This window comes from Alosa sapidissima, chromosome 2, assembly GCF_018492685.1.
Source record: "Alosa sapidissima isolate fAloSap1 chromosome 2, fAloSap1.pri, whole genome shotgun sequence".
In the NCBI taxonomy this organism is placed as follows: domain Eukaryota; kingdom Metazoa; phylum Chordata; class Actinopteri; order Clupeiformes; family Clupeidae; genus Alosa; species Alosa sapidissima.
The window spans coordinates 26646170-26658504 of NC_055958.1; the positions used below are offsets into that span (position 1 = coordinate 26646170).

General features: G+C 43.1%; 1 protein-coding gene across 12 annotated transcripts in view; it reads right to left on the reverse strand.

The window, feature by feature from the left end:
- LOC121692492 (R3H domain-containing protein 1-like) overlaps positions 1-12335 on the reverse strand; it is a 47329-nt gene that overhangs the window by 17045 nt on the left and 17949 nt on the right. For 4 of the 12 annotated variants that reach the window (XM_042071232.1, XM_042071196.1, XM_042071197.1 and 1 more), the window contains exons 2-15: positions 11917-12119; positions 11460-11673; positions 8342-8377; positions 7820-7912; positions 6258-6393; positions 6024-6102; positions 5774-5833; positions 5280-5420; positions 4712-4820; positions 4470-4565; positions 4296-4324; positions 4109-4162; positions 3741-3958; positions 788-1063 (exon numbers count right to left, since the gene is read on the reverse strand). In XM_042071232.1, the coding sequence (XP_041927166.1) occupies positions 788-1063; positions 3741-3958; positions 4109-4162; positions 4296-4324; positions 4470-4565; positions 4712-4820; positions 5280-5420; positions 5774-5833; positions 6024-6102; positions 6258-6393; positions 7820-7912; positions 8342-8377; positions 11460-11633 (1501 nt within the window). In that variant the 5' untranslated portion in view covers positions 11634-11673; positions 11917-12119. The remainder of the gene's footprint in view (positions 1-787; positions 1064-3740; positions 3959-4108; positions 4163-4295; positions 4325-4469; positions 4566-4711; positions 4821-5279; positions 5421-5773; positions 5834-6023; positions 6103-6257; positions 6394-7819; positions 7913-8341; positions 8378-11459; positions 11674-11916; positions 12120-12335) is intronic. The other 8 variants (XM_042071249.1, XM_042071241.1, XM_042071198.1 and 5 more) reach the window with 7 other exon arrangements.

The following is a 12335-nucleotide window of genomic DNA, read 5'->3' on the forward strand; positions in this document are numbered from 1 at the left end:
GTAAAGGTCAATAAGCAATTACCTGGCCTGGCTGCTTCTCTAACATGTATCAGTGTCAGCCCTGTAGCCCTTCTGATTAGCCGCATGCATATTTAAAAGCCAGAACAAGGTGAACGGGGATAAATGTATTATGAATTAGACTCCGCTATGGAAAGTTTCTGGGCTTTAACAGGGGGGCTACACCAGGCACGTAACTGAAGCGCTCCGTTCGTGTTGCGTCTGCTGCAACCATTAGCTTCTGCTATAATCAATAGAACTGGCTACACTTGATATGATTGCAGCGTGTACGTTCGAAAAAATTGGACCAGTCTTCTTCTTAAAAACTATTTTTTCGCTACGCAAACGTAACACTTCAGTTGTAGACCCGGTGTAGCATTTGCCATGTCCCTTTATCAAGGGTTCCGGAGAACATTTAGTTGCTTGGATTCTTCGGCTTTTGCTTTACTGATCTTGTGTTCAAATAAGATGCTTCCATAATTGTTTAAGTTCTGCTAAGTTTTAATGTGCTGCTACAGCTAGTCTAAACTGGATAATGATAGGGGATTAAAACCTATACCTTTATTTTTTCAGTCTCATAGGGATTATAGAGTCATTAACATGACTGTTACTTTTTAATCCATCACTGAGCTACACAACAGAGAGACCAAGATGTCTGTAAACAACTATGGAGAATGGGATTAGTTTCTTGGTTAACAGGACATTCTGGCACTGTACACACACACACACACACACACACACACACACACACACACACGCCCCAGTAAGACCCTGGCTGAGGGATACCAACCTGTGTGCGGGTTCAACAGGATACCGCTGGGGGAGATCCCGGTGGCTTCCAGAGGAAGCAAATAGTAGCTATGGTTAGCCAAGGGCGCTGTGTAGGAGGAGGAGGAGCCCCCCCGGCACCCCTTGTAGGGTGCGGGACCAGCAGGGCTGACGGCAGGGTAGGAAAGGGGCGCGCCAGGGCCTGGCTGCTGGGTTAGAGGCAGGGCGGGGAGGAGGGGCGGCTGGGAGCGAGAGAGCGAGCCCGTGGACGAGCCTACACTACTAGACGAGTCAGAACCTGAGAGGCAGGGAAGAGGAGAGGAAGAGGAGGAACAGGGAAGAAGAGGAAGGAAGGACAGGAGGCTTAGCCCACAGGTGTGTGTTAGACATGCAACACTATAATCATGCACTAGTGGTGGAAAGGGTGAGGGAGGTCAAAGGTCATGCTGTGTTTAGGGACAGGGACAGGGTCAGGGCAGAGAGGCTAACAGATCATAGATGAAGGGCCTGTGTCCACCAATTGCATTTTTTGCGCTGACTGCGGCTAAAGACCGTAACCTAGCAACAATAAACACTTGACCGAAGCGCTCTGAAAATGAGGTTAAGGGCGCTATCAGCGAAATACGCGATTGGTGGACACAGGCCCTAAATGCTTTGGTATCTTTCTGCCTAGACAGTAGCCGGAAACTGAAGGCACTGATTATTTGTGTTGCCATCTGAATTGGATTGACTGATTTAGACAATATGTCATGAAGGATCTAAATGTTTTTACGATGATCATTTTTTTAAGGTAGTACATATCTTAACATCTCTGAAAGGTCAAATCTAAAGAAATCAGATACATCACCAATTTCCCTCTCTAATTACCTCAGGGATCAGGGAGACAAAGATAATGATTTTATCAGCAATGAATGGCAATTTAATTAGCTCCTTGATTAAGATCTTGATTAATTTAGCTTCTTTGCTCATAAGTGGATATATACGTTGATTGTCATTGCACCCAGAGGACATTTAAGAATTGCTCTCAGTGATGTATAATATAGTGCTGACACTTGCTAAGTGTTTCTCTGGCATATATTATTGCCTAGTACCCTGAACTGTCCAACGTTGTTTAATTAATTATTATTATATTGCCCATGGGGGGAAAGCCAGAGAAATTTGGCCAGTTAAATCTACTTCATACTGTAGGTAGTGACAAAACACTAAACTATTTTAATATTTAGAATATGAACCAATTCTGTAGCAATTGCTGCTTCAATGAAAGGTAAAACCATTCATTTTTGTTTTGGCACAAAATAAGTTTGGACATTCAGTGAATCCATTCCAGAAAATTTACAGAGAGAAGCACAGATGTGGTGATACGGATTGTGAAATAGGAAGACAGTATAAGCACGCAAAGCTCCAATGAACAGATTCAGTACTAAATAAAACATCTTGCAGTGTTTCCCCTAGAATTTTTTCCAGCAGCGGTGCTGTTGATCGTAGGAAATTTGAAAAAAATCACTCTTAAATGGTGACTTCTGGTGGATTTTGTGAAATAAATGGACAGATTGAGTTACAAATTATGATATAACCATCCAACCAATCAACACAAGCATTTACAAAGCATGATTATTGCAGTACTTGAACAGGATTATTCATGTTTTCTTTCACCCTTTTCATTTACATTATTAGTATTAGCCACTGTACAACTGTACACTGTAGGCCACTGTACAAACTATTACTATTTAGAATATACAGTGCTGTGCATAAGTGAAGACATTTATATATAATAACATTTATTTATTTACGATACATGATACATTAAAAGAATAATTGATTTGTAATAATTGCATTGAGACAAAAGGCAAAATATGTTTTTTATTCCTCCCTTTAGTCAATTTCAGCATGGGTGTCTTAACTTTTGCACAGCACTGTATAAACTATATAGACTTCACTTTCATGCCATTACACTGTATTGGTGCTGTTCAAGTCGAATTGAGTGCCTGTCACTTTAATGCCGTGACGGCCCGTGACGCTGGCTTGATTCTCACGGTTTTAAGCTAACTTAGTAGCGTTGTTGTGCATGGTGCATAAGAATATGTGGATGAAATGAATTATGTTTCCCATGTCAATTCAAAGAAAATCTATCTTGGATTATAGCAGATAAGTGTCTTGTATCATATCTATAATTTTGGTGAGCTCTAAAGGGATTACAAACTCTCAGATGTAAATGCTTGCGTATCCTACTCAAATTCAATTAAACCCACCAATAGGCTAGCTAGACCTTAGTTTCACAGCCTAGGAATGTTAGCAACACAGGGCTTGAAAGCATTGCCTGTATCACAAACAAAAACGAACACAATGCGTGGAATTTATCTGGGAATGGGCTACTGAAGGTAGAGGCGAGCTATCTCGCTGGCGTGTTTAATTTGGTTCCTTGGTTAACATAATGTAGGCTACGTTTTTTTGCACAAAATTGCGTCTGCTAATAAACTTAAACATAAACACAAACAAGCGTGATCTCCTGTGGAATCCCTGACTGCGCCTTCAACGTTAGCCTACTATTATTTGTTGACATGAAACCTGAACAAACGGCAGCTGTTCCTGAAGTTCACTTGCGTCTATTTTTTTTTTTTTAATTAGGCAACTTTTTTTGCAGTGCCGCTTGAATTCCAGGAGCGGTGCTGCGCCGCTGATGTATACATTGTAGGGGAAACACTGTCTTGTGCTTCCCCGTAATGAGCGCTTTAGACCAGCAACTCAACACTATAAATGAGAATACAGAGAATATAAATCACTGAACCAAGAAGACGCCGACAATATATTGAATTGCCCTTGAATAAAAAAAGAAAGAAAGATCTACCTATTCATGTGTGTGTGTTGTGTAGATGTGTGACTACAGACTGGTTGGAACCTGGTGACGTTGGTGTGACCAAGTGGAGAAGCAAAGCGCTAGGGCGCTAGTGAGTAGGGTGGGTGGGCAGAAGGCTCACCTGTCTTGGAGAGGCGTCCAGTGCTCTTGCTACTGTTGCAGCTGTCGCCGCGCATGAGCACGGGGATGCCGCTGAAGCTGCTAGCCTTGGTCATGGCCGGACGGAGGTTGCGGTTGGAGCTGTCCGAGTCGGTGCTGCTCCACGGCCGCGGCTCCGAGTACCTGGGCTCGTTCTCTGAACTGCTCTGCCGGCTGTTTCCCGACCGGCTGTCTTTTAACCTGGAGGGGACAGCATGTTTTCGGCAACATTGGTTAAGAAAGTATTCTCTACCTGTGTGTTAAAAAAGGCTATCTTTAATATGATTCAACTACAAATTAAATGATAGCAAATCTAATGTGATGTGATGTAGAATAACAGATTGTCTTTACCTAAAAATCTGTCGTCTTTGCTGTGTGTTGTTATAGCCGTCGTCCTCCTGTATCCTGAGATCAGTTCAGAGAGAGAGAGAGAGAGAGAGAGAGGGATCAGAATGACTAAAAGTGTTCAGATACTGGACAAAGATTTTGCACAGTTCTTGTTTTTGATATATCCGAAGCCATGCAGAAAACTATTCACCTTTTGTCAGGAGGGAAGCTGTCAGGACCCTGTAAGACATGTGCAGAGTATAAATGGCAAGCCAAGCATGAAAAACACTGATGGTAATCAAGACTGTCACCATTATTATCCATCAGACAGGACACATCATTATTATCCAGGACACACATTATTATCCATCAGACAAGCTCTTACATCTTGGGCAAATATCCTGTCCCTGGCTCGCTGATACTCCTCCTCTCGCTCCTCTATAGACTTACTCCTCCTGTCCTCCTTCAGGCGCATTCGCAGCTGAAAGACAATCACTGTCAGTTCTACAGCCTTTAAAGAAGCATAATGCCATTGACAATCAACAGCTACTAAGGGACCGCTAGGTTAGGAATGATGAGAGTGGCAATATGGACTAATTGAGTTGAGAGACCAGTGTTGCTCATTACCAAGTTGTCATCTTTGTCTATGCTGGCATTGTCCCTTTTCAGAATGTAGCGTTTCTGGAAGTCATCTGTTTTGTCATCTTTGATATGCTCTGAAAATTTTTGATCTGGTCTGTTAAGACAAAAGTTTGATAAAAGACGTCATCGACTTTCCATCAAAGGTATAATGAAACAGATGTTTTTAAAAATCAGAGGAAAATGAGTTGTAAATCATCTTTCAACCTTAAAGAATAATTCCGGGATTTAGCACTTTGAATCCCTTTTCTGGTTAGTTTTGGATGAACTAGAGTGGTGGACAGAGAAATGTTGACGATGGGTCCTGTCTCGACTTTTTGACTCGTTTAGAATCGCCTTTGACTGCTTCAGAGTGGCCGGCTACAGGCATGCACAAACATGTAGCCAGCCACTCTGAGGCAGTCAAAGGCGATTCTAAACGAGTCAAAAAGTCGAGACAGGACCCATCGTAAACATTTCTGTGTCCACCACTCTAGTTCATCCAAAACCAACCAAAGTGCTAAATACCGGAATTATCCTTTAAGTAGAAATAGATGAGAGTCTAAGAAAGACTTACATTCTTGTATTGCTAGTTTTGTTGATGATGACAGATTTCCCGGTCTGGTCAACGTTGTGGTCTAAGCCAAAGTATGCAGCAACCCGGTGCAGCAGCATTCGATGATATGAGGTCATCGGAGGAAATTTTCTTCTCTGGCTTCTGGTGACAAATGGCAGACCCGAGGCAAATAAATAATGCATGTGTGTAAGTCATGATTAGAATTAATCTAACCCAGCATCGCAGCCCTACCATGTTCATTTAAACTTGCTCAATATATCCCAAAATGTCACCAGAAAGGCCAGAGCTACACTTTGTGACACATGACCACCCACAGTCAACTCTTGGCAACCAGGAGATTGAAGGTAAGTACATATATGAAATAGAGTGTTTCATTCATGTGGTGTGCTGATATTACAAGCAATTCATTATTATTCCACTCATGACACTGCTTTTTTGAAGTACAAGTATGATGTAAATGTTTGTATAGACGAGGTAATATAGTGTCTACATACTCATTATTACTGATGAAGTCCAGAATGTCTTGCTCCAACTTCAGCAACATCATTCGGTCCCTGTGAAGGAAATGTACAGATAATGGGTTTCTGGGGGACAAAACTGAGAGGAAAATATCAAATAACATAAAGAGATTAATATCTAGCAGCCAACTTTAATCTACAACCAATTTTCTTTTCTGATGACATTAAAGATCATATTAACGTCAGCAATAAAACAGTGGAAAACTTATTTAGATCGATTACAAACCTGGGATTGTTTTTCAGTGTGTTCACCAAGAATTCGTGGAGATCGATACCAGTTGAGTCTGTGTATTCTTGACTAGAATCTGAAGGGAAACAAACAAAAGCACTGAGCTGATTGTTCAAGCATGAATTCCTTCCTTGTTGTCCTGTCTGGATTCTTTTTGACATACAACACAAACCAAGCAAAGACCAAAACACACACACACTAACACTAACACATCCCTACGCCAACACACACCTCGAGACAGCATCTTCCGTGGCGTTTTCTCAGCCTTCTCCAGCTTGTCAGGGCATCTGTCTTTGCCATCCTCGCTCTTGGGTGGAGCCGTCTCCTCTTTGTCAAACGACTGTGAAAGCTGGACCTCAATCTCACCCTGTAGAAATAGGACAAAACACACGCTGCTGATTGTGCTCCACGATACGCTATCGAGAGTGTCCAGCCAAACCCCTTTAATGACTAAGGACATTCAGAGAGTCCAAACGGACCTGTTCCATTTAAGTTTATTTTCAGACACTGTTCTATATTTTGGGCCACTCATTGTTGCCCTCCTTTAATATTCAAACTACATTATGCTTTATAATATGCAAACTAGAACCATGAATTAATACAACATTTATAAATGATTATACAAGGTTTACAACATGTAAAAAAAAAGATGTCTAGTAAGCTAGAACAGAAATACAATTGAAGTGTTGCACCTCATGTTAAAAAAGAGCACCTTCTTCCAGTTGAGGTCATTACACATGTTTAAAATACAAAATACCAAGGACTGGATTTGGATTAAGCAAAATACCAAGGAATGATTTGGATTAACAAGATGATAAAATTGTTTATGATACTTTATCATAAACAGGTGTTATTCGTCATCACAAAGACTCCAAATGTGAGTTTATGTGGTTTTGTGTTAGCCATTATGTAGATTTGTGCTAGCCAGTAAGGAGATTTCAAATTCCCCGGCTGATGTATTGTCACTGAGCTGGAGGGAGAGCATGCTGGGAAATCAACTCCACTGGCACTCATGGGGTCTCTCGTCCTTGAGAGAGCATTAGAGACTTCTCCCTGAAGAAACCTAATTTATTTTTCTGTTCTGAATCTACCCTACAACCTGCTCTAGCACTTTGAGTGAATACAGGCAAAGGTGGACGAACCCTTTGATTTACTAAATACCCAGAATTGACAGAAGGCAGTCAATGCCAGCATGGCCTTGACAGGGCAGCCTGAGGAGAAGCCTTAAGGGAAAACGTTTTTTCTTTTCAGCCTTGAGCACTCTGGACCTCAACCCCCCTCCGTGACCTAAGCTACTGTATAGCCTTCAAAAAAAAAAAATTATACATTAGAAAACAGCACTCAAAGCATGACAAAAGTGATGGTAATGGCAACAGGCACACAATATGACACCGAGGGAATGGCACTGGCCCCCCTACGGTTTCCCAAATGAAGGGAAGTGCACACCGTTTACGCTGGCGAGCGCGGCTTGTGACTCCTACTGTGTGGGAAAGAAGCCTGCTAGAATGTCACTTGCTAATACCTCAGAGAACGCCATTGAAACAGAATTGGCAGGCAGAACACTCTGTGGGACACCTCGCATTATTCTGCTTGCTAAACCGAAGTCATTTTTATCAAAGTAAAGTTTTTGAAAATGTATATTTCCTTTTAGTTATATAAATATTCAACTGAAACTAAGCACAAAGAAAAAAGATGGGGAAGGGAATAAGTATCTCAGGAGTAAAATGGCAAGCTCATAGATCGAGTGATGATTGGCTGGGTGGTACTTCAGACTTGCTGCAGTGGAGCTTTACCTGATGTTCTCCAGGCATTTCTGTGGAAACAGATGGAGGAGAGGGCTCTTCGCAAATGGCCAGGCTCCGAACTAACTTTAACTTTGCATTAGACTGAGGAAGAGGCAAGGTTAGAGGGTCAATCAGGTTGAATGAGAACAAAAGGACATGCAGAACTTCCACATGATATGAATAATAAAAAAGAAAAGGTGTGAGGTTTGGGGGAAGGACAAATCGTGCAAACTCTCATACATGCCATGCATTATGACAGTTTGTCAAATAAAAATAAAATTAACAAGGCAAACCAAGAATTAAGGTCAACAGTAGGCAGGACATCACAAAAACAAACCAGACAAAATGCTACCAGAAAACAAAAAAAGACATTAAAACAATGTTTTGTTTAATAACAACATTGTTATTAAAACAAACAAACAAATGCATAAACAATTACCAAAAAAGATACATGCGAAATGTGTAGTAGAACACATTTGCAAAACAGGAAATCAACAGAACACATTTCCGACATGCCTCTTGCCACTGTACCTTGGACCTGATCCCTGTATGTCCAGAGCCTTGCTGCTGTGAGGTGGGCAATGAGACAGAGTGGAACACGTGAGAAACGGCATTTTCAAAATGAGCCGACTGCCTTTCTCAAGAAAAGACCTCAAACAGAAGGTTCTTTCGAGGAACACACCACACGGCATACATTTGCGCTTGTGTGAAAACAGATGTTCACTGTTATGAATTAATATGTGAAGATGTGACACAATACTATGCACCAAAAACAATTTACTGCCAAACAGCTTTGCTGCAGTGAGCTGTTATTCAAAGCAAGGTAAATTGGTTGGGGACTGCATCACAATCATTTGTGATGTATCTTTTTGGAGAACTAATGTAACACCTGTTAAATGTACACCATTTTGCATGGTGGCAGAAGTATTATGGGTTTGGAGTGAGACACACTGCCTCATGCTGTTGACAACAATCAACAGTAAACGAGCACTGGAGCCACCATATAATTTTCCCACAGTCATTTCTCTCAGCCCAATACCCGAAAACCCTGCATGCACATTCATCATTCTCAGAACCTCTTTTATGGGATCACATGCATTGCATTTCATAATCAAAGGTATTTGTAAGCTTCCAACAACAAAAAAAAAAAAACTAATCAGTTTTGCTGTTTATTCATGGTCAAATAGTACTTCAATAGATGCTAATGGTGTGAAGAAAATCCTTAATTTTAAAGATAGTGATGTACAGAGAAATCAATCTCATCAGAAAATTCATTCAATCTATTCTGCAAACAAAATCAGGCTATCGGTTCCATCTGTGTGCTCGTATGACTGGAAGTGGGTGTGATTTATACCAGAACCCTAAAATTCAAGTTTTTTTTTTACAGGATTTTTTTTAAATGGAGGAAATTAACACATACTGACAGACACTACAAACTGTACGCTTAATTTGTATGTATGTTTGCAGGCTCCTGTTTCTGATGCCTTGATGTGCTAGTTTCCATGAGAGGCAGCTGGGAACGGTCAACTCACAGCATGTTGTGTGCTGACTTGTTGGACGAGACTACAGAACAGATAAATGAAATGACTACTTAGGGAAATCAAAATGCTATGTTGGAAACAGAACGAACATTTCTTTTTTTATCTTGAGGCCATCTACAATTATATGAATCGATTTGAAGAAACATACTAGTTGACACACAGACATGTCAGTCATGTCGTGCTTTTCTGAATAACATAGGCTTACACCTCGGACTTAAAGGGACACCAGGCAAGCCTGATGCTTTTCCTCTACGAAACTCCCCCTCGCTCGGTCTGAAGCTCTTTTCCTTTTCTTTGCGTCTTCCGTCAAGGGTTTTCGCTGCTTCTTCGCCGGCTCTGCCATTATACACACGTTTGCAACAATCTCTAGCGTTTCGTTAGCCTGCCTCTGTGCTGTAAACTGATCCTGCTTCGGTCGGCGGGTAGGATACACCGAACTTGCAACTTGCAAAATTCTTCCTACAGGCAGTAGGGGCGGGCGAGAGAGCTTCATTCGCCCCGCAATGAGTCAGTTAACCATATACCGACTTACGAAGATGATTAATTAACACGAAAACGTTGCCTGGTGTCCCTTTAAGTTATAGATGTCTGGAATACATCCACCTATCCACATTAAACATAAATACATCTAAAACACATATGTACAACATATGAGCATGCACTAAATAATATCATATCCACACATGTATGTGCCAGTGTTTGATCTCAGTGTAGAGTTTAAGGGTTCAGATAATGTAGTTAACCAAGATGGATGCTTAACCTTCGAAAACCATGGATGTTATTTCACAAATAACTACGCACGCAGACAGACAGACACAAAATCTGCATCTTCTAGATTAATCGACATTCCACACAAGCTTGTCAGGTGAGACCGCATGCATGAGGTGGAGGAGTGCAGGTAGCAGTGTGCCGAGTGTTCAGTCAGCCGAAACGATTTGCAAAGCAAAGGAGACAGATGGCAGCCACGGCCGCTTGCTGCGCCTCCACTCCCCAACCGCACCCCCCTCCCCCCTCTCTCCGCGTCCCCCCCACCCCCCAACCACCCCCACCCAGCGGGCCACACAGACAGGAAGTCTTGTGGATCCGCTCAGATTGCGAGGTGCCCGGCTGTTACCTCAGCTCTCTACGCTTCTCAGCAAGCAAAGTATGTTGGGAATTTTCAGTTGTTTTTTTTTTGCTTCTCCAAAGGCAATGTGGGAGAAGTGATTTGTGGAACGACATAAAAGGAGGACTGTGGGAGCAACGCTTCAGAAAAAAAAAAGAAAAAAAGAAAGGGGGGGGGAATGAAAAAAGAAGAAGGAATCCAGAGCAGGCGATGGAAAATGTCGCCGCATCTAGAGGGTGCCACCGTTGAGAGCCCCTCGCTGTCAAGCAACATGAAATAAAGACACACCAGGCAAGCCTTCACAGCTCTGACCTTCACCGCAGCGCAGGTGAGGCGGGACGGGGGTACATCCAGCGCTGGCTTCCCACCGCACAACACAACTACCCGGCGATTGATTAGCTGTGCTAGACCCGAGACTCCCTGGGGCTCTGTGCTCTGGTTTACGAATTGGCATCGCAATTTCTCTGATGCCCAAGCTGACCCCTACCTGAACATCTGTGGTACAAAAATCAGTGGTTCTCTGTTATAATAAGACAGAAAACTCCCCTGCATCGAGTCAATGCAATGTTATTCTTCACTTCCAACTCATCTCAACGGTTTTCAATTCCAATGTGAACTTGTTCAAAAGATCTCCCTACTAGGGCTTGTGCCAATGCATTCATCATGTCTAATGTAACTGAAACACGCATTCATCGCATTTGCCTGCATAATCAGCCATAATGCCTTTGGCTGGCATCTACAGGCACCCCCCACCCCCCCACTCGGCGGCCATCTTGGCAACACACTTTGGGCCATTATCAGGCAGCTATTTTACTATTCAAGTGAATGGGGAGGCATACAGGAAGGTGCGGAATATGTGTAGACTACTGCCATACTGGCCTTATAAACTAACCCCATGCATTTCTATGGAGGATTCTTTGAGTGCTGCGTCTCCTCGTTAGAAAGTCTCTGCTTCTACTCTTTAGGCTGATGTGAATGGCAAGGGAGGTGAGGGGGGGTTTACCTGCATCTCCTTCTGGTTGTCCTGGCTGCTTTCCTCCTTGACTGGCTCGGGCCGGTCTTTGCTGTCAGACCCGGAGGTCTGGCCTTGGACCTCTGGCGCCGGGTCACTCTCCTCCTCCAGAACTCTCATTGTTTCACTCGTCTCCTTGTCAGTGCCAGGACCAGACATCCTCATCAGAGAAGGCTACTTGGAACATCTACCAAGAGCTCTGGACCTACAAGAGATCGGCACATGGGCCGAATTAATCACATTTCTGTCCATTTTTTTTTTACGTTGACATACCATTACATCTCTATTTGTGTCTCTTTATCCAAATTACATACTGCTTATTTAAACGTTCCTTATGAAGACGTTTCTAGGATGTCCATGTATGTTCTGTCAGCCACATCTACCCTATGCTGTGGCTGGCCAACATGAAACACCCCTAATGGTTATCAGCGTAGAGCAAGATTTTTACCCAGTGTTGTGTTTTACGGACAGGCCTGCGGTAGCGTGTTTTCGTGGTGTCCCAGTGAACGAGGCAGCGGTGGTGGTGGTGGTGGCGGCGTGTGTGGAGCGCGGTGGAAGCCCTGAGGGAGAGGCCCATGTCCCCATCACCAGCACTGGCTCCCGGCCGCGACAGCAGTGGGCGCCAACGAGCCACTCATACCTCTCACGACCCTGGAGGAGAAAAGGAGAGGAGGAGGAGAAGAGGAGAGGAGGAGAGAGAGAAGGCCAGGATTAAGGAGTAGGCAGCCGCACAGTCACTTGTTGGGAGATTACGTCACAGGATCGAGCAAAGATGCTATCTTTGTTTGCTTTTAGCTTGTGGCAGGCGGTGCATCTGAATTTCCCGTTAATGATCAGACTACACTGCCACTCTGCATCTAGCCCTCT